General features: G+C 45.8%; 2 protein-coding genes across 2 annotated transcripts in view; one reads left to right on the top strand and one right to left on the bottom strand.

Moving 5' to 3' along the window:
* LOC143923384 (uncharacterized) overlaps positions 1-26,462 on the bottom strand; it is a 931,140-nt gene that overhangs the window by 215,283 nt on the left and 689,395 nt on the right. The gene's annotated exons all lie outside the window — the stretch shown is intronic.
* LOC143923383 (uncharacterized) overlaps positions 1-26,462 on the top strand; it is a 167,922-nt gene that overhangs the window by 40,689 nt on the left and 100,771 nt on the right. Inside the window, exon 2 of the mRNA XM_077447005.1 lies at positions 18,473-18,599. Within this exon, the coding sequence (XP_077303131.1) occupies positions 18,473-18,599 (127 nt within the window). The remainder of the gene's footprint in view (positions 1-18,472; positions 18,600-26,462) is intronic.

Genomic DNA, 26,462 nt, shown 5'->3' with positions numbered 1-26,462 from the left:
AACCTGAGGGTGAGAGGCATACCAGAGTCCTTAGACCCTAACCTGCTGTACCAAAGAGTTTCCCATATCTTCAATGACCTCCTGGAACGATCTCCAGATACCCCAGTGGCATTTGAGCGTATACACAGAGCCCTGCGCCCCAGAGGCCATGATACTGATCAGCCTAACTTCATAACGTTCTCAGGTGTTTGTTACATATCACACGGGTGTAGTTGTCATTGCATTACCTTCCTTGTTTGCCTTTTGTCTGTCCCACTTGTTCATGCATTATATTATGTTATTTTGATCCTTACCTACCGGAAGCTATATCTGCACACCTATATTGTACCCCACTCTAGCATTCCCCCCGAAACACAACTAGACAGGTCTACTCCATTCCACCCTTTCAACTGCCAATTTATGGTCAACCTTCCAGCACGTCCCCCTCGAGCCCTTGACCCTACCTTTTCGGGTTCCCTTGAACTATTGCTCCCATCTGCCATCCCCACCTACCTCCTCACTGGCCCCAGACCTCATGTCAGGAAAGGCTGGCTGGGGACAGTGGTCCGTCACCTGTCTGTGCGCGCCTGCGGGTTCCCGGTGCGCATGTTTGCGGTCGCCCGGTTGCGCGTGGTCGCGCGGGTGCGCGCACTTTCGCGCGCGCACGGTTACCGGCGCCAGGAGGGCTATTTAAACCCAGTTCTCCCTTCTGATCTTGCTGCTTGATCTACAGCGTTCCTGAGACTATTACCTGAATCTGATCTGTTTGTGTGTTGACCCGGCCTGACCTGCGACCTTCCCTGCCTTCTGCCTGCCTCTGACCTCCGGCTTGTCTACGACTCTGCACCTGTCTCATCCTCTGGTTCATCCGTGCTTATCCGTTATCGACCGGCTTGTTCCACGTTCCTGCCTCTGCCTGCTGCATCTGTTCCTGTACTGACTGTCTGGTTTGACCCGGCTTGCCTGACTCTTCTGTGTGCCTGCCCCTGAGTGATCTGCCTGTTCCTGTTGGTCGCCTGCTGTCTACTGGTTCCCGTCTGCTGTCACTGGGGCCTGCTTGTCCAGCTACAGTTCCTGAAGTCCGCCAGATCCATCCACCGGCTGTAGATCCTGCCAGGCACTCGTGCTACCTCTGACTCCCGTGCCTCCTGTCACCATCATCAGGGGCCGTGAGTCGGGGACGCAAGAGAGGTCTCCTTCTGCATTCTGGGCTCACCACTAGGCACGTGACACCTCATTCCTTGCCCCTAACCATCAGGTTTCGCTGACCAGCTATGGCACATTCAAATTCATTCGTCCTCTCTCTCCCCCATAGATCTTCCATCGTGGCTACTCTACTGATGATTCCTGGTCCCCCATTCATTCATTGCCTTGATCAACTGCCGATCTTCTGCTTCCTTAGGTCTCTTCGTGACGGAGATCTCCCACGTCTCGTGTGACCTCGCCCGCCACCCCCAAACAACGGACGCTGGTAGTCAGAGTTGACCCGACCGGTGCCTCTCTCGGTATTCCGAGGGGTTGACAGGTACAACCCTTCCACCGGTCCCACTCTCCTCCTAACACCCCCCCTCCCTCTCCTGTCCCCCCCTCCTCCCCTTTTTTTTCTTTTTTTTCTCTCTCTCTTTCTCTCTCTCCCCCTCCCCTAGGGCCCCCCTCCCGGAAGCTCTTTAGCTAATCTTACCTCTCTCACAATGTTACCGCCACTACAGAACTCGAAAAACTTGTCACTGCAGCTTGTCTCCCTCAATGCCAAAGGCCTAAACACTCCAGAGAAGCGCCACCAAACGCTGTCGCTAATGCGAAAACTTAAGGCGGATGTGGTCATCCTTCAAGAAACCCATTTCAGTGCTAAATCTACCCCCAAACTGTCCAACCATGCCTTCCCGGTAGAATTTCACGCTACATGTCCATCTGCTAAATGCAAAGGTGTTTCCATACTCCTCTCCAAGCACTTTGACCTTCAACTTTCGGGTACCCTAGCAGATGATGAAGGGAGATTCCTTTTCATCAAAGGAACATATAAAAGTAGAATGTTCACCTTCGCTAATATATATAGCCCCAATATTCCCAAGTACCTTTCTTCCGGAAAGTAGTGCACAAAATGCACTCTTTCATGGAAGGAATGCTGATCCTCGGTGGCGATTTTAACGCCCCCTTGGATCCCTTAATGGACACCTCCTCAGGGTCCTCCAGCCTGACATTCCGTGCCATCAAACAAATCAAGAAAAGTCTCCAGGAACTTCTACTCCACGACACATGGTGATCACTTTATCCCAAAGACAAAGATTTCACCTTTTTCTCCATCCCGCACAATAGGTATTCCCGCATTGACTACCTCATGGTTTCCCAACAGAACTTACACAACCTGACCAAGGCCTCAGTTGAACCTATGACGATCTCAGACCACCATCCCCATCACAGCCCTATTCACTTTCCCTGAAAAACTTGACCGGACCAACATCTGGAGGTTGGATGCAAGAATTCTTGCAGACGAACTCAGAGCAAACGAAATTAGGGACTGTTTAACCCGCTACTTCTTAGAAAATGATACACCAGATGTCTCCCCCCTCACTCAATGGGAGGCACATAAATGTGTTATAAGAGGAAAGATTATCTCCCTGACCGTTGCCCTCAAAAAAGAAAGAGCTGCCATGCTAACAGGACTATTTTCAAAGCTTAGGTCCCTTGAAACCCAACACAAGAGAACTCTTGCGTTGGATACTCATGATGAACTTACGAGCGTCCGCACCCAGATCCAAGATATCTTAGGATACCAGACGAGAAAGAGATTCGCCCTATCCCAAAAGCTCTTCTACAAGCATGGGAACAAGTCAGGCCACCTTCTGGCCCAAGCCCTGAGAACTAAAACAGCTAAACGAACAATTCATCGTATACACTCTCCCACGGGTTCGGTCCTTGAGACCAATACAGATATGGCCCAGGAATTTGAACGTTATTACACCTCCCTTTACAACCTCAACCTCTCGAACCCACAACCTCCAGACCCCCACAAACGACTTTGTGACATCCAGACGTATCTCTCTAAACTCCCTCTTAAGACTATCCCCTCGGACTCCCTCCAATCCCTGGAAGCCCCTATCTCTTCAGCGGAATGGTCACAAGCCGTAAAACAACTGAAACCTGGAAAGAGCCCTGGCCCCGATGGGCTAACCTCAGCATATTATAAATTATTCGCGGAGACGCTTCAAACACCCTTTCTGATGGCCTTCAATTCCACTCCCACCTTGAAATCCCTCCCCGGCGGTATTTTAGAAGCCCACATTACTGTTATACCCAAGCCAGATAAGGATCCCACACTCACTAGTAGCTATAGGCCGATCTCCCTAATAAATGTGGATGTGAAAATATTCGCAAAAATTCTCGCCAATAGATTCCTCCCGTTTCTCCCGACCCTTATATCCCCCGATCAGGTAGGTTTCGTCCCCGACGGGAGGCAAGGGATAACATCCTGAAATCCATCAATATTCACCATCTGATCACGCAATCTAAACAGAAAGGCTTCTTCCTGTCCCTGGATGCGGAGAAGGCGTTTGACAGAGTGGCCTGGGACTATATGGAAGCAGTTCTCACCACCCTAGGACTCGGCCCTCACATGACCAATATGATCATGTCCCTCTACTCCACACCGACAGCACGGGTACGAGTCAACGGCACTCTGTCAAACGCCTTCTCCATCTGAAATGGAACAAGGCAGGGATGCCCCCTCTCCCCGATCCTATTTATCCTTACGCTAGAACCTCTCCTCCAGACTCTTACCTTAAATAGTGACATCAAGGGCGTCCACACCCCACTAAAAGAGTTCAAATACGTGGCGTTTGCCGATGACATTTTAATGTATCTCACGGAACCCATCACCACCATCCCAATCGTCCTCTCAGAGTTCCAAAAATTTAAGGCTATTTCTAATCTTAAGATAAACTTCTCCAAGTCGTATGCCCTTAATATCTCCCTTCCAGAAACACTCCAGACACATTGTGAATCAAATTTCCAGATACGCTGGAAACCTGATTCTATTACTTACTTAGGCACCCAAATCCCGCGGAAGCTAAATGACCTATATATGAAAAATCATCTCCCCATCTTGCATAAATTGACGACGGACCTGGAGAGATGGAACAAACAGATTCTATCTTGGTTTGGCAGGATCGCGGTTCTCAAGATGAACATTCTACCCCGCTTATTATATATCCTCCAAACCTTACCCATACAAGTCCCCCAATCTTTTTTCGCAACCTATAACAGCATCTGCTCCAGGTTTGTATGGGGAAACCGGAAACCTAGAATCTCACTTAAGACCAAAACATCTGGGAGGCCTAGGCTTCCCAGATATACTTAACTACTACAGAGCGGTTCACCAGGATTGTGGACTGGAATGTCCAGGACCCCTGTAAAGAATGGGTTCCGTTGGAAGCATCTTTTTCATCTATACCACTCGCCTCACTACCCTGGATATGATCTGCCCACATCTCCGCTTCCGCCGCTCTACACCCCCTTCTACATCCCACTCTGAAATGCTTTCAACAAATTTGCTCCTGTACGAAAATCTCGTCGATCCCCGGGCCCCTAACTCCGATCAAGTGTAACCCAGACTTCCCACCCGGCTTGTCTCCCGACTTTTTATCGGCTCACTGGCCACAAGACAGTTTACACGCCTACCATATGTACAACAGAGGCAGACTCATCTCCGCCCCGACCCTTGCCAGCACCGTGGCTAGACCACCTATTCCCCCTTGGACTTACCTTTTAATTGCATATTATCTGCAATCTTTAAATAGAGACTCCCAATGCTCCAGATCACTATCTCCTTTTGAGAAGCTTTGCACCCAAGCTACCCCCCAGAGGCACGTAATAGCCCTCACCCACAACATGCTATGGGATGGAGAACACCCCGGATCCACTTTAGCTTGCAAACGCTGGGAAGAAGATCTCTCCCTGTCAATATCCGACGAACAATGGAGCTCCATTTTCCAGACTATCCACAGAGGCTCCTCCAATGTTAGCACTCAGGAGAATAATTATAAGGTCCAATCGAGGTGGTATCGCACCCCCTCACTTATACATAAATTCGCCCCTAATGCCACCGACATTTGCTGGAGGTGCCTCCTGGACAAGGGTATGCCACTGCATATTTGGTGGTCCTGTACCCTCCTTCAGGACTACTGGAGAGAAGTATGTAGAATCACCTCCCAAATTACCACCTATAACATTGAACCCTCACCGTCCCAATGCCTTCTCCACCTTTCGCCCTTATCTAGACTAGTCTACCATGGCTCCCTGGCGATGCATATGCTCAACGCGGCAAAACAGTGTATCCCAATTCACTGGGGGTCGCCCAGAGTCCCCTCCATTAAAGAATGGTTCATCAGAATTAACAAAACGGCCGAAATGGAAGAGCTGATTCATATTTCCAAGGACACCCTCTCGAAATTTAGCACGAAATGGGCCTGTTGGAAACACTTCCAGACCACCACAACCTACGCAGAGGCATTCAAATGAAGGCCTCAGATCCATAGATTTGCTGCTTTTACCCTACGAGGCCTAATCTACTTTCAAATTTAGATCTTTTCGTTACAAAAACCGAGAGAAGAGTAGGAACTTAAGATACATATCTACTGCTCTGCTTCGGGGGGGGTCATAGGAAAGGGGGACCCCTCCTCCCCCCTGACACGATCCCTTCATACCTCCCTCCCCCCCCTTTTTTTTTTTTCCCTTCCCCTCCCTGTTCCCTCCCCCCATCCTAGTCTGGTACCCGACCATCCCAAAACAGACGTTTCACACATGTTAGCTCTCGTAAATGCCACACTCCCCCAACAACACGTAGCCCTCCCCATCCTAGGTGGACCCCCACTGGGGTCTCCCCTGCAATGTCCCAATACACGCGCTAGCCCCTTGTTCTCACGAGGGTTGACCCACCATACTATATTATTAGCCCCTTGACCCTCCCTCCAACTGATCCTCTCGTAGACCTGGGGGTAATTTCTTTCAGAGTAATATGCTATGGACCACACCTGATAGCACGTAGTCTGCTTATCCACCGGAAGAGCACCTAGTCGGTTCCATTTCCCAAACAGACCTGGTCCTGTGAATTTCTATATGTTTCCATAAGATGTGCACTCTATTAACTTCACTGATTTTGTATTCAACCTGTTGTTGGCAATATCTGTTCGTCTGTATTTTTGAGCTTTTACCAGAATAAAATATATTTAAAAAAAAGAAATTACAATTTTACACTGAGCCTTTTTACCTGTCTGTGGATCTTCCACAGTAAGGCCTTCAGACACCGCCTCCTGGTGCATGAACCCATTTGCAGATTTTACATATACTACACCTTTTTTCTTTACTCCTGGGGGCATATCCAGCGGGTGTATCTGGGTCTTACAAGCCCAAGTATCACAAAGAAATGTTGCCCAACTACCCTTCACAACCAAGGTTATTTCTGGCATGCAAACAATTTTCAACATTACACACATCCAAAATTTCAGATTCTTTCTCATCCTTTCCTTCTGCTTCTCTCTCTGCAGACACACTTTTACCATACAGGAAATACTCCCCCCTCATAATCTTGAATGTGTTTCCCAATCTTCTGTTCTGATTCTCAACCACATACACATTATTACCTTCACCTATCATAAACACCTTCCCTTTCTTTACTTTCTTTTTTGATTGGAAGTGCCCCTCAGCATGCCTCACATACTCGATCAGTTCCTAGGGTCTGCAGATCCTATGGTTAATCATGTGTTTGGTAACAAAACTTGATACAGGTGCAAGCAGCCCCTTCAAGATTGCATTCTTTAGCTGTTGCTCATATGGGCTATCGTTCACTTGATTTTCTGGGACTTCTATTCCAGAGTGATTATTGAAAATCTCCCTCATCCTAACAATTAAATAATTCACTTTTTCCTCTTCTCCCGATATACACTGATTTATAAAGGACCAGTCAGCTTGACGTATCCATCTATTCTCTATCCTTGCTATAAGAGCATTTCTCATGTTTTTTTGAGTGCTACATCATCCTGAGGCAACACCCCTCCCTGGTTGTTTAGTCCACTCCAATCTCCAACTACATGATGCCAGTCAGGTTCCAAGACCTGTCTGGTGACCTGCTCTATTTCCCTCCCATTGAGATGATAGCTAGTGTCACGTATCTGATGTGACCAGAGCTGTGTGGACAGCAACAAAGGAACAAACGCAGATAAGGTGAAAATATATAATTTATTAAGATAAGTGAATAAATACAACCGCCTCCAATATACTATAATTTGCAACCAAACAACCACCAACAGAAACCCACAAATAGTAACAGACAAATATATACAAGTAAAGGGGAATACCAGAATCATAAACAGGGCCAGGCCAGGGTCGACAACAGGGGGTCAGCAGCTGGGGATGGAAGACAAACAGGACAAGGAGAGGATGGATGGGTCACAGGAGGGACGGATCAGGTACAAGGCTCAGGGTCCAGGGTTCAGGAAATGAACAGGTTCACAGGTTCAGGGTGCAAGGACGATGATACCAAGGCAAGGCATCAGTGTGTCTGCCGGGTACTTATACACACCTCCTGTAATTACTCAGGTGACGCCTAATTGCAGGAAATGATGTCGGCCCCACACTGCCATGAACCACCTGCTGGTGGACGCCAGTACTATTAACAGACGCCAATACTATTAACAGGGGAAGGCTCCCTAGGCAGTTCCAGACTGCCAGGAGACACCTGCTGGTGGACCACAGTACTGCACGCCAATTGTCAGACAGTGTCATCAGTGGGTGGAACCTTTCCTGACAGCTAGCAACCATTCCCATGATACCATCCCTGAATTGAGCTATGTTGACCTTGGTATTGACCTTGGCCGTAAGGGGTGTCAGTGGGGTGGCTTATCTCTGTCCCATATGGTGGTGGAGACTGCAGGTCTGCAATAGGGTATAGGGAATTGGGAGCGGGTGGTGAAGTCAGAGAGGGAGCAGCGACTGTCATAGGGGTTGGGGTGTCCTCTAAAGGGTGTGTAGGGCTGTCGGGTACATTTGGTTTGTTGCGTTTTTGTTTAGTCAATACTTGCTGAGGACGGTCATATTATTGTCCTCCTCTTTGTCTAAAAACATCTTATAATGATTTTAACCTACAATTAGCCTCCTCAAGCCATTTCTTTGCATGGGGAAGACCTCATTTCTTCTGTTTCCTTATTTTATTTTATATTTCTTTTTTTATATATATTATATATATATATATATATATATATATATATATATATATATATATATATATATATATACATACACACACACACATACATATACTGTACATACACATATATATAAATATATATAGACACACACACATACATACATATATACATAATATATATATATATACATACACACATACATACACACATACACACATGCATATGCCGGCACAATTTGTAAGCTTTCTACACTACAAAGTATTACACAACAATCCTTATTTAAAAATGCATCAAAATCATACTTTGTTTTCCATATCTTAAAGAGTTTCACATTCTCTTTGTCTGGGCTACACATATACTTTGCATTATCATTCAAACTATCAGATTTTCCATGGATCACACCCATTTTAACGTGTACACTGAGTTTTTTTGTAGGGTCTTCTCACACTGACACAATAGATGCACACAGTATCTTATCACTTTTGCAGCTGCTCACAAACTTTCTAGCTGTGACATATCACTTCTAGATTATTGATCTTGTGTCCTGCTAAAATACTGGTGTCTTCTCTTCTTACTTAATGTTTCATTCATTTGTAGGGAGCAGAACAGAATTACAAGCGAACTTATTTTCACCTGACTGTTCACTTCACTCCTTATCAAAACATTAACATTTCAGTAAACTGTAGGGAGCATGAACAGAATGACAAAAATAGGATTTTTATATACAGCTTACCTGTAAAATCCTTTTCTTGAAAGTACATTACGGGACACAGGAGCTTCATTACATAGTGGGTTATATAGGCACCTCTGGTGATTGGACACTGGTTAACTCCCAATTAAGGAGAATTCCTCCCCTATATAACTCCTCCCATATGGGAGGCACCTCAGTTGTGTAGCAAAGCAATAAGAAACCACGTAAAACCCAACGGGGCGGGAGCCCTGTGTCCCGTGATGTACTCTCAAGAAAAGGATTTTACAGGTAAGCTGTATATAAAAATCCTATTTTCTTGATCATACATCACGGGACACAGGAGCTTCATTACATAGTGAGATGTCCCAAAGCAATGCTCAGTTTGAGGGGAGGGAGACACAGATCAGAATTATAGACCGCCAAGGACCAGAGGACCCAAACTGCAACCTGCAGTACACTGCGCCCAAAGGCGATATCCTCTTGCCTCTGACATCCACCTGATAAAATCTGGTGAATGTGTGGACTGATGACCAAGTTGCAGCCTTACAGATCTGAGCCAGGGAGGCCTGGTGATGCACTGCCCAAGAAGCACTTAAAGCCCTCGTTGAGTGCGCTTTCACTTGAAAAGAAGGGATCTTCCCCCCACTATAGGCCTGAAAAATAACCTGCCTAATCCACCTTGAGAGAGTGGATTTCGATGCCGCCTGGCCCTTCCTAGGGCCTTCCGGCAAAATAAATAAGCAATCAGTTTTTCTTATCTGAGCAGTTGCCTGAAGATAGATACTGATTGCCCTTACCACATCTAAAGTGTGCAAAGATTCTTCTTCTGCGGACTGTGGGTCCGGAAAAAAGGATGGTAGGATTACATCTTGATTCAAATGGAATCCTGAAACCACCTTAGGCAGAAAGGACCTGTTGGGACGCATTACTACCCGGTCCTTATGAATAATTAGATAATGTTCCTTGCTGGAGAGAGCTGCTAGTTCTGACACTCTTCTAGCCGAGGATATGGCTATCAAGAAAACCAATTTTTTAGTCAAAAAAACTAGTGAAGCCTGATGCAAAGGTTCAAATGGTTGCCCCTGCAATGCCGAGAGAACCAAATTCAGATCCCATGGGCATACCGGAGGTCTGACTGGCGGCCTTAATCGCATAGCCCCCTGGATGAAAGCCCACATAAGGGAATGTGATGCAAGTGGCTTCTGGAAAAACACTGAGAAGGCTGAAATCTGCACCTTGATAGTGCTTACAGCCAAATTAATTTCTAGGCCTGACTGGAGGAAAGCCAAGATCCTGCTAGTGACATACTTTCTAGGATTCCATCCCATGGGTTCACACCAGGAAACATATGCCTTCCAGATTTTGTAGTAAATAAGCCTGGAGGCCGGCTTTCTGGCATTGACCAGAGTAGAAAGGACTGGCCCCGAAAGCCCACGATCTCTCAGAATGTGGGTCTCAGCAGCCAAACCGTTAAACTCAGACTGTGTAAAGCAGGATGGTAAATTGGACCCTTCAAGAGTAGATCTGGCCGGAGAGGGAGGATCCACGGCCTGCCTACTGCCAACTTCATGATCTCTGCGTACCAAGGATGCCTGGGCCAAGCCGGGGCTACCAAAAGAACCGACTTTGTTTCCCTCTTGACTCTTCCCTGGAACCGTGACAGAAGTGGGTACGGTGGGAAGGCATAAATTAGATTGTACTGATCCCAGGAAACTGTCAGAGCATCTGACCCCTGAGCAAGTGCATCTCTTGTCCTTGACACGAATTTGTCCAGCTTTCTGTTGAATCTGGACGCAAACAGATCTACGTCTGGAGTGCCCTACCTACGACATATGTTCTCAAATATGTCAGGGTGTAGAGCCCATTCTCCTGGGCACAACTGCTGGCGGCTCAGAAAGTCCGCCTGCCAATTTTCCACTCCTGGAATGAAGACTGCAGAAAGGCATGGAACATGCCTTTCTGCCCAAGCAAGTATGCGATTCACCTCTCTTTGTGCAACCAGACTCCTGGTGCCACCCTGGTGATTTATATAGGCCACTGCTGTGGCATTGTCGGACTGAACTCGAATAGGGAGACCCTGTAGTCTGTAAGACCAGTTTATGAGAGCCATATAAACTGCCCGGATCTCCAAAACATTTATGGGCAATAGCTTCTCGATCGCAGACCATTTCCCCTGCGAGCACGTCTCCTCCAACACTGCTCCCCAGCCTGTCAGGCTGGCATCTGTAGTTATAATCTTCCATGGAAGAGGAAGAAAAGTTTTGCCTTTCAGCAGATTCTTGGTCTGTAACCACCAAATGAGACTCTTGCGTGTCCCTGGGGATAGACACATAGGAAGGTCCAAGGCCTGGGGCTTCCTGTTCCAAGGATGCATCTTTGCAGAGGCCTTGAGTAAAACTGGGCGAATGGAACGGCCTCGAAGGAGGCGACCATTTTCCCTAACAGTCTCATACACAACCGAATGGGGGGAGATCTTCTGCCCAGAATTAGGCGCACCAGACCCCCTATAGCCATGGCTTTTGGCCTTGGTAAAAACACCCCGCCCTGAGCGGTGTCGATGACCATGCCCAGATACTCCAACCTGGTAGCAGGCTGTAGGGACGACTTTTCTAGGTTTATAATCCAACCTAGGCGTTTCAGGTGTTCTAGCGTTCTGGTAACACTGTGGTTCAAGAGCGCTACTGTTTACTCTATGAGAAGTAAATCGTCTAGATAAGCCATGACAGTTATACCCTGAGCTCTTAGGTTTGCCAAGAGAGGGTCTAGAATCTTTGTGAAGACTCGAGGAGCCTTAGGGAGACCAAACGGCAAGGCCACAAATTTAAAATGGCGCTGATCTACCGCGAACCTTAGATACTTTTGGTGTGCGGAAAAAATTGGCACATGAAGATATACATCCTTGATATCTATCGATGCCATAAACTCTCCCCCTTGCAGGGAGGAGACCACAGAGCGTATTGACTGCATTCGGAAAGACCGGATGCGCAAAAACAGGTTCAGATCCTTCAGATCCAGGATAGGTCTGACACCTCCATTGGCTTTGGAACGGTGAAGAGATTTGAGTAAAAGCCTGAACCCTGTTCTTTTGGGTCCACTTCCACTATCACCCCCTGGGATAGTAAGTGATCTAAGGCCAGAAATAGCTGTTTTTGCTTTACTGGAACCTTGGGGATCCTTGACCTTAGGAAGCGAGAAGGTGGAATCTCCTGAAACTCTAGCTTGTAGCCCAAAGATACCGAGGAGGTTACCCACTTGTCCCGGATCTCTTCCCGCCAGGCTTCTGCAAACTGCAGGAGCCTTCCCCCTATTCGGCCGAGTGGGGGCGCCTCTTCACAAGGAAGCTTTTGGGCTCTGCTTGCCAGGCTTTCGCCCCCAAGTCTTTTCTGCCCCTGGGCCCGGCCTTGAGCCTTTCCTGTAGAGGGAGGTTGGGAAGGTCATCGCCACTGCTTAGAGCTTGATGCTCCGGGAGAAAGAGAACGCCTAAATGATGGATGCTTGCTCTTTTTGATTGGAAGGAGAGTAGATTTACCCCCTGAAATTTTTTGGACGAATCTGTTTAATTCTTCTCCAAATAAGCGTTCCCCCTTAAACGGGAACCCAATCAAATACTTCTTACATAATAGCTCAGCTGCCCAATTTTTTAGCCATAGGGCCCTTTGCATGTGTACCAACAGGAGAGACAAACGAGATGCTTGTTGAATCCAAAATCGCATCAATCATAAAACACAGAATTTGAGGTATTTCTGCATAATTCCCCACTTCCTCACTGGGAAGGAGGTCAAGCATCTGCTTAACTTGTTCCTTGAGGAACTGACACAACCCCAGAGCTGCGACTGTAGGTTGCACTACAGCGCCAGCCATGGAAAAGGAGGCTTTCAATAGTGTTTCCAGCTTCTTATCAGTTGGATCCTTAAATACCTGAGCATTATCCAAAGGAAAGGTCAGGTTTCTATTCACACAAGAAACAGCCGCATCGACAGATGGGGCCCCCCATTTCTTGGTGAAACTTTCCTCCAGAGGATAAAGCATAGAAAACCTTTTAGGAGGAGCAAACAGTTTATCGGGATGTCCGCAATCCTCACACAACAATTTATCCATTAAGGGATGAATTGGAAAGGAAAAGGCAGTCTGTGGGGCTTTCCTGACTCCCAGGGAAGAAACAGAGGATGTGGCGACCTCAGCAGCGGGCATTCTGAATGTGGTACGCACCAACTCAGTATAATATTGAACTTGTTTTCTGAGTGCCTGGGATGAAGGGACTCTCTCCTCTTCCTCTGACTCATTCGACTGCTCTTGATCCCTGTCCCAAGATAGGGATCTCTCCTCATTGTCAGAGGTGTCATCTGAAAGAGGAATCTCAGCAGAGGGAGGGGATCTTCCCCTTTTTCTGCTATCTTTTAGGGAAGCTGAAATAAAATTCATGATTCTCCCTTCAAAACCTGTAGCCCTAAGGGAGTCCTCAGTGACATATACCGGGGCTGAGACAGTAGAAGAGGCTGCAAAACCTGACAGGGGCACTGACTCATCCTGTGAGGCTGGCTCCAGTCTTGCAGGGGGGATGGTAATCTACAGGCATTTTTAGAACCCCTAGACCTAGGCGCTGATTTACCAGTGCCCTTGTTACCTCCCCCTGAGACCCTCTTACGAGGAGACATAGTCCTAAGCTACAAAGCAGAGGTACTAGTACAAAAGTGCAATCACTGTTGTGCTCCAAGTCTCACAATAAATATATATGCTTAAACTGCACAACCGGATGCTGAGTAGGTGTCTTAGGTTTGCCTGGATCCAATCCCTTAGGATGTTTACTGCCCACAGCTCCTGTGTCTTCCACTTACAGCCCCCTGGCGCTCTGGGCTTTTTAAAATTGCCACTTGGCGCCTGCGCAGTAAAGCGCCGTGCACTCCGACGTGCACGGCTCGCAACCACACCCCCCTTCCATTAGCATGGGAGCACGCTCAGCGTGCTCGGGACCCCTAGACTACGTGGGACCCCTCCTTTTTACCTCTATTGTGGCAGAGTCTGCAGTGGAGACGTGAGTCATCTGGAAAAACCAGGCTTCACTGAGCGTGTGTATCTGAAAGGCATGTAAGTATGCATCAGGCTGCTCTTACTCCCTCTAGTGGTGGAAACTAGGTAAGACATACAACTACTCAATGAAGAAATCCATAATATATGTTTTATATAGGATTAACTTCTCTTACCTGTCCTCGCCGCAGGAATTGCTGAAAACAGACAGATTCCAGCCTTCACCCATTACGGCGGGCAGAGTTGTGCCAACCTTCAGGATTTTTTGGGTTCCTTCTCAGAGGAACCTCTTACCTGGACCTTGTAAAAGACTCTGCCAGAAACTTTCGTGCCACTATGTAAATAGTACACTAAGCCTCGTTTTCCCAGAGCCCAGTCTTCCAATAGGAGAGGACTTACAGGCAAAACCTCATTTCTTCGGATGACGAGGCCCGGGTACCATATCATCTTGGGAGTCAAAATATCGGCCCGAGATATGGATCCGGTTATCATAGCCCTTAGACCCCCTGCAGGGACCTGCACAGAGCTTTCTTCATAGCACATGTTTTACGTGACCAACCACCTTAGACACTGGCGAAAAAACTGAGGTGCCTCCCATATGGGAGGGGTTATATAGGGAAGGAATTCTCCTTAATTGGGGGTTAACCAGTGTCCAATCACCAGAGGTGCCTATATAACCCACTATGTAATGAAGCTCCTGTGTCCCGTGATGTATGATCAAGAAAGAGACTTTATTTCTCCCGACTGTTGTTCCCACACTTTATCAAAACATTAATATTTATTGATTCAAAAAGGAATTTTTATACCTTCTACAGGGTTTTACACAACATATGAGGCTGATTGAGCAGAAGGGCTCGTCAAATGTCCTCTATTTGTTACCTGGGAATCTATCAGGCCATACCTTTGTATCAACAGGGGTTCATTTTTTTGATATAGGAATATTTATGTGTCCCCCACGGGAATTTCTGCAGTTTACAAGGCTGTCAGGACCTAGGTCCTTTGTCGACAAATTTCCTTTATCTACACCCGGGTATTAGAATGGGACCATATTCCTATAACAAACGTAATTAAACTACGGACGTATCTACTTATTTTCCCTCAGCCTGGATAAAGCAAAATAGAATAGAAAGAGATAAGCATTCAATTAATCTTTATATTATATGTATGTATCAAATCCCTTAATTCATTAAATCTCTAATCACATTTAGGCCTAAAGGCATAATATAATATGTGAAAATATCTTACCTTGCCCCGAGAGGTAGTCTCTTGTGCTGGTCCGGTAAGTCGCTGCCTGGGAGGCACTAGTTCAGTGAGCCGGCCTCTGTTAACGTCAAATTTGAGACGGAGGACTTACAGTATTGCCGTATAGTCATCGGTTCACTGGGTTGTTGGCTAGTGCTTTCCAGGAATTTGGACTTCCGGCTCAAAGGACCAAAATGTTGGAGAATAATCTGTATTCTCAGACCATTTCTCGATTCAAGTTAAGACATTTATTGCATATGCAAGAGAAATGGTTACATGTACGTTCAGGCTTCAAAAATCTATTTCTGCCTGTCATAGGATTACATGCTCCTTTTTATCACCCTTAAACCTTCCCCCTTCCTGCTTGTAATGTCTTGTATAATTGCAACCTTTATTTCAATGTGAAGCAGGAAGGAGGGAATGTACGTTTTAGAGGCAACACCCTGACTCAGGATGTTCTGTACATGAGATTCTAAACATTTCATTGTTGTGAGCTATGTTTTTCAATTTCTGCTAATGTAGCATTTTCATAGTTATATGATTATTCAGCATATTGAGGTATAATAGGGTTATATAAAACATATTTCTAAGCATTTTAAACGTAATGAAGATCAAGCTATATTTCTATGTATATTCATAGCTGACATTTAAAGGTATAATACTTAATTTCTCTTAACAGGGTCCCCCCGACATCCATACCAGACCCTTATCCGAGTATGCAGCGCGGCCCGTCAGGAAATGGGGTTGGGACGAGCGAGCATCCCCCCATCCTGAACTGTATCAGGCCATATGCCCACAACATGGGGATGGGAGCTTTGGGACAGGGGGACGCCCTGCGGCCCCCCCACCCCAAAGCACTCTGTCCCCATGTTGATGAGAGCAAGGGCCTCTTCTTGACAACCCTGGTCGTTGGTTGTCGGGGTCTGCGGGCAGGGGGGCTTATCGGAATTTGGGAGCCCCCTTTAATAAGGGAGCCCTCAGATCCCAGCCCCCCCACCCTATGTGAATGAGTATGGGGTACATCATACCCCTAACCCATTCACCTGTAAAAAAGTGTCAATAAAAAAAACCACACTACATATTTTTTTTAAGTAATTTATTAGACAGCTCCGGGGGTCTCTTCTGACTTCGGGGGTCTCTTCCGGCTTCTTCGTTCTCTCCGGCCTCTTCTTCGCTCTCTCCGGTACTTCTCCCACTGTCCGGTGTCTTCTGCCGGCTCTCCTCCTTGTTCTTCTGCTCTTTTGCTCGCTCTTTTGCTAGCTCTTTAACGGTCTTCTCCGTCGTCTTCTTCTCTCTGCTCTTCTTCTGATGTTGACGACGCTCTCTCCCGCTATAATGCCAGGTGCACGGTGCGCAATTACTTATTTTCTCATGGGGCGGGGTCACCGGATGATGTCATCTGGTGACCCTGCCCCTTAAGAGAAGAGGGAAGAGGACAATGGAGAAAACCGGGCAAGAGCTAGCAAAGAAGCAATCAAAAGAGCAGAAGATAGCGGAGGAGACCCAGCAGAAGACACCGGACAGCAGGAGAAGAACCGGAGAGCGAGAAGAAGAGACCAGAGAGAGCAAAGAAGTCAGAAGAGACCCTCGAAGTCGGAAGAGACCCCCAGAGCTGCCTAATAAATTACTTTAAAAACCTGTGTAGTGTGTTTTTTTTAATTGACACTTTTTTTTCAGGTGAATGGGTAGGGGTACAATGTACCCCATACTCATTCACATAGGGTGGGGGCCGGGATCTGGGGGGCCCCTTATTAAAGGAGGCTCCCAGATTACGATAAGCCCCCTGCCCGCATACTCCGACAACCAGTGGCCAGGGTTCTTTGGGGTGGGGGGGCCACAGGATGCCCCCCGCCCCATAGCACCCACCCCCCATGTTTAGGGCATGTGACCTGGTATGTTTCAGGAGGGGGGGTGCTCGCTCGTCCCTACCCCCTTTCCTGACCGACCGGGCTGCCTGCTCAGATAAGGGTCTGGCATAGACTTTGGGGGGACCCCCACACGCCATTTTAAAATCCATACCAGACCTAAGGCAATACAATACAGATAAGTGGGGGTAGGCAACCTTTCAGAGGTTGAGATCTATCTGGACAACATGGAGTAAAGCAAAGATCCCCGGGGAGGGGAGAATGGTGGGTGGGGGGGGGTTATAGGTGGCACGCTTAAAAAAAAAAAGCTACCAATAAAAAGACTTAGATGTAGTGTTCTGTACCCCCCAATGTTATGTCCTCTGACCCTTCACATCACCCCCCCCCCCACTGTAGTGTCCTCTGCGCTCCATAGCAGTGTTCTCTGTACCCTAACCCCCACAGTAGTTTACCCCCCCAAGGCAGTGTCCTCTGCACCCCTTCACATCACCCCCCCTGTAGTGTCCGCTACCTCCCCATAGCAGTGTCCTCTTACCACCCCCTTACAAAGTGGCCTCTGCCCCCTGAAAGCAGTGTCCTCTGCCTCCCCATCCCCCAAAGCAGTGCCCTCTATCCATTTCTCATCACAATCCCTCCCCCCCTTCACTGTAGTGTCCTCTGCCCCCCCCCCCCCCAAGCAGTGTCTCCTCTGTCCCTACGTTCGACTCGAACATCGGGTGTTCGTCTGTTCGCCGAACAGCGAACATTATGTGATGTTCGTTGCAAATTCGAAAGCCCCCGAACATTGTTAAAGTCTATGGGACACGAACATGAAAAAACAAAAGTGCTAATTTTAAAGGCGTATATGCAAGTTATTGTCATAAAAAGTGTTTGGGGACCCGGGTCCTGCCCCAACGGACATGTATCGATGCAAAAAAAAAGTTTTAAAAACTAAAGTTTTTCGGGAGCAGTGATTTTAATAATGCTTAAAGTGAAACAATAACAATTAAATATTCCTTTACATTTCATACGGGGGGGGGGGGGCGGGGCAGGTGTCTATAGGATGCATGTAAAGTGGTGCAGTTTTCCTGTGTTTAGAACAGTCCCTGCACAAAATTAAATATCTAAAAGGAAAAAAGTTATTTAAAACTGATCGCAGCTGTAATGAATTGTAGGGTCCCGACAATATAGATAATACTCCCCTCCAGTCCATTACCAGGCCCTTTGGGTCTGATATGAATATTAAGGGGAACCAAAATGTAAAAAAAATAGTGTGGGGATCCCCCCAAATTCCATACCAGGCCCTGTGTGAAAATCTCTATTCATCAGTTTTCAGCAGATCATGCTGGACCACAAACGTAGATGTGCATGGGCCCGTTTTCACTGTTGTTCATCTTGGTGACTCATCTGCTCATTTATAATCAGCCTCATTTAATTGCAGTACCAGATGTTGTAATAATCTCTCCTCTAATTTTCTCTTTTTATTCTAGGAAATTTTCTACCACTGGACACTGAGGTTACATGGGACACCGGCTTTGAGAACACACTGACAAACATTTTGGAATCAGAGCATGAAGATCGCTCTGCTGATTTCATTGTCCCGGTGTTTATCTACAAGTAAGCAAAAATCCCAAACAGAATATCACATACATACTGTGAATCTATTGAAATACATTATAATATTGTAGGCAGTGGAAGACTTCCTTCTTCAAAGGTCCTCCATAACTGGGGCAGATTTCACTCAATGATTTACATTTTTTGAAGGGACTATACTTTAGGTGTATAATTGTTAAAGTCTGTCTGTTATATAAAAAAAAGGTGCCCTTAAAGGCGCAGCCACACCTGCATCCAACACCGGTTGGTTGCAGAAATTGTTCTCATTTATTGCATAGCTTGACAACAGATTTTGTACTGGTAAGAGATAAGGTTAGATCAGATTTCAACTGGCTGAGACAGAATACATTGCTATGCCTAATAAGGTCATAGCTGGTGAACTTTTAGCTTTCAATGCTGTTGCACTTTGAATAACAATTGCGCTGTCATGCAAAACTGTACCAAAATCAATTTTGTATCATTTACTGGAGACAGAGAAGGGGGGATTTACTAAAAGTGGAGCACTCAGCATCTGGGGCAGCTGTGCATAGTAGCCAATCAGCTTATAACTTCATCTTGTTCAATTAAGCTTTGGCAATAAAACCTGGAATCCGATTGGCTTCTATGCAGAATTGCACCAGATTTTGCACTCTTCAGCATTCATAAATAACCCCTAATAAGCTTTTTGGTGGTATTTAATCACCATTAGTTTTTTTTTTTTTTTTTTTGCTAAACAAACGAAAAAAGAGCAAACGTAGAAAAAAATAAACATTTTTCTTAATTTCTGTTATAAAATTTTGCAAACAAGTTATTTTTCTTATTCGCTGATATGCGGCAATGAGGCATTACTGGTGAGCACTGATTGGTGGCTCCGGTGATCAATGTAAATGTGCTTTGTCACAGGATAGCCAGTTATCAGCTTTCCTTTCCTCAGACAGTGACAACACTGAGGAAAGGAATGCTGATAACCGGCATTTGTTTATATGTGATCAGCCACTGTGATTGGCTCTTTACCCCGATCTGTGATGAGCTGTGTCTGAAGGACACAGTAATCACAGAACGCACCCCAGGGGCGTTCCCTGTTCTGGGTGGACGTCAATAGATGCCCTGCCAGAAATGTGCAACCACACTGTAGCCATCATTCAGATATAGCGTGGCCCCAAAGAAGTTAAGGATGTATATTAAATACAGAAATTGAGTCTTTAAAAGCATAAGACAGGGTGAGGCCCACTTGCTCGCATAGCCAAGTCCCGGGCCTCTCCAGGCCTAAAGGTGACCTCCAGAGTTAGGGACACCTGACACCCTTCTGTGTATAGTGGGTTACAAGGCATTGTGGGTGGAATGCAAGGTAGATTAATGGGTGCCAGACACTTCTTGAATGCAAAGAGATTTATTGTCTCTTGAACAGAACAGAACTGTGGGAGAGAGGATTAGGGCCAGGAACCCTTTATTACCGTATATACTCGAGTATAAGCCGAGAGTTTCAGCCTCTTTTTTCCCAGCAGTCAGTGTTCCGCCTATCACGGACATCCGCTCATCCTCGTACTACGGACGAGGATGAGAGGATGTCCGTGATAGGCGGAACACAGACTGCTGGGAAATTGAGTGTTCCGCCTATCACAGATGGAGGCGCGGCTTTTGAACAGAGGAATGGCCGAAGAGGCGCCGATGAATAGCGGCGATCCTGGAAGGACGGAGGCTCGGCTCGGCGCGGGACGGAGGAGGCACGGGACGGAGGAGGCACGGGACGGAGGAGGCACGAGACGGAGGAGGCACGAGACGACGGAGGCACGGGACGACGGAGGCACGGGACAGAGGCTCGGGACACAGGTAGGCTGGACACACAAGGCTGCACGAACACACACACAGGGATGGATGGACACACACACAGGGATGGATGGACACACACACAGGGATGGATGGATGGACACACACACAGGGATGGATGGATGGACACACACACAGGGATGGATGGATGGACACACACACAGGGATGGATGGATGGACACACACACACAGGGATGGATGGATGGATGGACACACACACACAGGGATGGATGGATGGACACACACACAGGGATGGATGGATGGACACACACACACAGGGATGGATGGACACACAGGGATGAACGGACACACAAGGATGGACGGACACACAGGGATGGACAGGCATGTCTCACCCTCGGCTTATACACGAGTCAATAAGTTTTCCAGTTTTTTTGGGGTAAATTGGGGGCCTCGGCTTATATTCGGGTCGGCCTATACTCGAGTATATACAGTAGTTACAATGTTAATTGGGAGACTCCGAAACTTCTAAAGGTAGACAGCCATTCAGGGAAAGGCATCCAGCAAGATACCACATCTACATGAGTAGGACCGCTATCTCCTATGGCAACAATTTTGTAACGGTTACTGACACAAGTTGCAGCAAACTCCTTTGATTCCTTTACAATCTCCTGTTGTAGATCTTCACTCAACTGAGCTCCCAGTCTTTCACTAGACTTACTGATCCACTGCCACTGGATCCCTTGAGTTCTTCCAAACTTCTCACTCAGTATCTTCCTCAAGCGTCACCCTCTTCCCTAGCTTGGCACTCACAGATACTCCTCAAGCGTCATCCTGCTGGCTTGCTTGGTCCCTGGTTTGGCACACAAGGCTGCTCTGCAAGCATCACCTCCACTGGATGGGTCCCTGGCTTGGCACCTGCTGTAGTTTCCCAATTCTTCACCGTCCCCGGTTGGTGAGAATACTGCTCCGGTACTTGCTTCAGCTACTCAGAGTGGTCCCGGGTGACAAGGTAGAAGGTCCCTTAGTGGCGACAGTTTCTCTTTTACCTGCAACCAAGACAGGTTCTCCGGCAAGCAGAACCGTCACTTCTGGTTGGACTGCAAGCCGCAGTCCCAACCCTACACTGCTCTCTTGCTTCTGGATAGGCCCTCAGACAGCCTAGCAGCCACACAGGTCCAAAAGAGAGCAATAATTCTAGCACCAGAGCTCATGGGTAACGCTAAACTGGTGACCTGCAGGAGCTTTTAAAGTGTTGCCTATAGAAATTATAGGGTACTCAAGTTTGTTACCATTTCACAGGTGCACACAATTTTAAGTATGGACATGTTGGGTATCTATTTACTTGGTGCAACCTCATTTTCATATTTAAAAAAAATAAGTAATTTATTCTGTTTATCTGCTCTAAAATTTACTTTAGTGTATTTTTTACTGAAATTATGAATTTCCTAAGCCATTGCCAATTGATCACACTGGTGGCATTTAACAGTAGATTTTGGAAGTTTGGACCATGGTCCGTCTCAGGCGAAAGAATTTGTGTGAATCAGTTTGCTCATATTTGCTTCTAAACCACATATCTGTAACAAGCATATAGTATATAAACATCAAAAAAAGTTTCAAACTGCTTATCATGATACTTTTTCTTGGTCAGTAACTTCAAAAATAAGGAACCCAAAGCATCAGCATGCCAGAGCAACCACTAATATTTTTGTGAAGGAGAGGTCAGCAATGGGAGCCAACATACTCCTATTGAGTGCTTAGCTAAAGTAATTGTAAAGCCTTGAATGTTTTATTAAAATTACAAACGTGTTATACTTACCTGCTCTGTGCAATGGTTTTGCACAGTGCATCCCTGATTCTCTTCTTCTGGGGTCCACCACCGACACTCTTGGCTCCTCCTCTTCTTTGTGTACCTCCATGGCAAGCCACTTGCTATGTGGGCACATGTGCGGGCTTGCTTAATGGACACAGAAAACACTGCTTTGCCCTACCCGACGATCACTCTTCGCACCATTTACAGCATCAGGAGCCAGTGGCTTCTGCTGCTACTTGATTCCTTGTGAGAAAAGGAAGAGGGGGAGAAAAGCCTGCAGCAGGGCACAGCGCCGGATCGTGACAGGCTCAGGTAGGTGTTTAGAGAGGGGAGGGAAAGTTAATGGGGTGTTTTTTACCTTAATACAGGGAGTGCATTAAGTTATATCGACCAACCTTTAGAACCAATTTAACATGTCCATATGCAGGAGTATTTGCTGATTTAAAGGGGAGTGCCACTCAAAAAGAGAATTTCAGTTTTTAAGGCCTTCTCCCCCATTCCTGTTTCTGAAATGGAGCTTTTGAGGAGGAGGGGCGATCAGCAGCGGAAGTTCTCCTTCCGCTCTCTCCCTGCTGCAGTCTTCTGGGACACGTGACAGGTCCCAGAAGACTGCAGGACCATTCAAAGTGCACAGCACAGCTCGCACATGCACAGTGGGCACCCAGCTGTGAAGCCACAAGCTGTCAGACAGGTGCCCATAGTATACAGTATCTCACAAAAATAAGTACACCACTCATATTTTTGAAATATTTTATTTTATCTTTTCATGTGACACAGACGAAATGAAACTTTGCTACAATGTAAAGTAGTGAGTGTACAGCTTGTATAACAGTGTACATTTGTTGTCCCCTCAAAATAACTCAACACACAGCCATTAATGTCCAAGCCACTGGCAACAAAAGTGAGTACACCTCTGAGTGAAAATGTCCAAATTTGGCCCAATTAGACATTTTTCCTCCCCGGTGATATGGGACTTGTTAGTGTTACAAGGTCTCAGGTGTGTTACATTTGGGGTTATCGATCTCTCTCACTGTCACTGGTTACTGGAAGTTCAACATGGCACCTCATGGCAAAGACCTCTCTGAGGATATGAACAAAAAGAATTGTTTCTCTACATAAAGATGTCCTAGGCTGTAAGAAGATTACCAAGACCCTGAAACTGAGCTGCAGCACGGTGGCCAAGACCATACAGTGGTTTAACAGGACAGGTTAAACTCAGAATAGGCCTCGCCATGGTCCACCAAAGAAGTTGAGTGCACGTGTTCAGCATGATATCCAGAGGTTGTCTTTGGGAAACAGATGGATAAGTGCTGCCAGAGTTGCTGCAGAGGTTGAAGGGGTGGGGGGTCAGCCTGTCAGTGCTCAGACCACACGCCGCACACTGCATCAAATTAGTCTACATAGCTATCATCTCAGAAGGAAGTCTCTATTAAATATGATGCACAAGAAAGCCCGCAAACAGTTTGCTGAAGACAAGCAAACTATCCTGTGGTCTGATGAGACCAAGATAAACTTATTTGGTTCAGATGGTGTCAAGCTAGTGTGGTGGCAACCAGGTGAGGAGGACAAAGACAAGTGTGTTTTGCCTACAGTCAAGCATGGTGGTGGGAGTGTCATGGTCTGGGGCTGCATGAGTGTTGCCGGCACTGGAGGGCTACAGATCATTGAGGGAACCATGAATGCCAACATGTATTGTGACATACTGAAGCAGAGCATGATCCCCTCCCTTCTGAGACTGGGCTGCAGGGCAGTATTCCAACATGATAATGACCCCAAACACACCTCCAAGATGACCACTGCCTTGCTAAAGAAGCTGAGGGCAAAGGTGATTACTGCATGCATGACATAACATGTGGCATCATCACAGAAGTGACCTTGACTCAATTTCAGGAATTGTGTTTACAGATCTCTGATATGCATTCAGTGCCTTGAAAAAGTATTATGTGATAGACCAACACAAAGTGACACATAATTGTGAAGTGGAACAAATAAACAAATAAATATTTGAAAAGTGTGGCATACTGTACATTTGTATTCAGCCCCCTTTACTCTGATACTCCTAACAAATCTTGTGGAACCAATTGCCTTCAGAAGTCACCTAATTGCACATCTGGTGGGAATGCCCTATTGTCCAGAAACTGTGGACACAACTTTATGATATGATTAACAACATTTTTAACAAACCCATAAATCTAGACCCATGGGAAGCCTTACTAAATAAACCACATCTGAGCTTCAGAAAACCGGAGAGGAAATTGATCTCTTTTATCTTTTTGGCCACAAGACAAACTATTGCTAAACCCTGGAGATCTCCATCTCTGGATGTTAGAGCAGTAAAGCAAAGAATTATGGGCACCATGGTTCATGAGAAATTAACATCTATCCTACTTGATAACCATTCCAACTTACTGGTCTCCATGGCTTGACTTTACCAACACACTTAATATTGATAATTCTTTGCTTTCTCTTTAAAATTATAAATTTACATCCACCAATAATATAACACCAGCATGGAGTATAACATGAAGTGGAGGTTCACCTTCCACATATCTTAACCCACCTTTTCTTCTACTCTTCTTCATTTCTTCTCTTTTTTCCTCACTTTCTCCTTTTTATTTTCTCATTATTTTTCTTTTTTTTCTTTATTGTTGTTAACTATTCTCAATATATGTAATTGTATATTCATTGATGTTATTCTTTTTTTTTGTTTGCACACGGTTTTTATTATAGAAAAGATCAAAATACAAATAGTTGACAGTAGAATGAGTTGTACAATAAAAGATACAGTTTGGTAATCCATAGTAACTTAGGTAGTGACAGATCAAATAGCAAAGTACACACAGTGGACTTGAAATAAATACGATGTTGACAGAAAAGGGTCTGTAGGTGTGCTTGAGTAAGATAAGAAAGGTAGAAATTACATCAATAGTGAACTTTCCCATAGAGTCCATTTATTTTGGTAAATATGCATAGTGTCATATAACGTGTGGTGTATTCTCTCTGACAGCTTGATATTAGCCATACGAATAAGAACCTGAGGCCATGGAACGATGGGTGATCGCCAATTAGAGGCGATGGTCCAGTGGATAGAGCTGAATAAAGTATGTATTAGTCTGGAACTTACTAATGGAATATCTTTTATAGGGAAGAATAAAAGGCACAATTGGGGGGTTAGTGGGATCTTTCTACCTGAAATGCGTTCAGTCATCAGCGTCGCCTTGTGCCAAATGTTATTAAGAAGGGGGCAGTCCCAGAATATGTGTAGCAATGTCCCATGTGTGGGGCAGCCTCTGAAACGGAGTGGGGATGTTGAAAGGTAGAAAGAGTTGAGTTTGGAGGGGGTAAGATACCATCTACAGAGCAGTTTAGTGGCAGATTCTCCAATGGTAGTAGTTTTGGTAGATTTGTGTAAATTTTCAAATATAGTATCCCATTGTTTGGGGGAGAATGAAACATTTAGGTCTGATTCCCATTGGAGCATGGGGTGTGATTTTTCAGGCATATTGAATTAATTCAGGTATTTATAGATTTTAGAGATTAGTCCTTTATCTCGTGGAGTGGAAATACAAATCTGCTCAAATTGTGAAGGGGGAGAGCGTAGAGTCAGGGAGTAGTATTTTTGGTAGAATTGTTTTATCTTACAATACGTTTCTTGTTCTGTAGGAGCCGGTTTGTATTTTATTTGAAGATCAGAAAAGGAGTAGAATGTTTTGTTATGAATAAATGCTTTTAAATTTGTTAGGTTGAGTTGTTTCCATATAGTTAATGAGTATTGGTGATAATCTAAGGCGAAATGAGGTTCTCCTAAAAAGGTAGGGGAGGGATTTCAGAGGACATGTTAAATGTGGTGTTTTGTCTGTTCCACAATTGTAATGTGTGTGTAACAATAATATTCAACGATCTTATTTTTTGTGGCAAAATAGACTTGGACCAAAGTAGTCCTTGTAGATGGTAAGGGAGGACTGATTGTTCTTCGAACAGGAGCCAGGGAATTTGGGAGGAAGAGGCATACCATTGTGCTAATTGGTTAAATCTGGCTGACAGATAGTAATAGTATATCCATAAATTTGGGATATTCAGACCTCCCTTTATTTGGGGTCTAAACATTAGGGAGTAACTGAACCTTGTTTTTTTGTTTTTCCAAATTAATTTGTTGATTTCTCTTTGGAGAGAATCTAATGTGTTTTTGGGTACTGAAAGGGGAAGGGCTCTAAAAAAGAATAGAAGTTTAGGTAGTATAAAAAATTTTATGGCCACTATTCTGCCAGAGAATGATATTTGATATGAAG

The sequence above is a fragment of the Lithobates pipiens genome, unplaced genomic scaffold (genome assembly GCF_037356315.1).
Source record: "Lithobates pipiens isolate NorthernLeopardFrog02 unplaced genomic scaffold, aLitPip1_a1.2 Scaffold_22, whole genome shotgun sequence".
NCBI classification, from domain to species: domain Eukaryota; kingdom Metazoa; phylum Chordata; class Amphibia; order Anura; family Ranidae; genus Lithobates; species Lithobates pipiens.
This window is presented reverse-complemented; position numbering and strand designations above follow the sequence as displayed.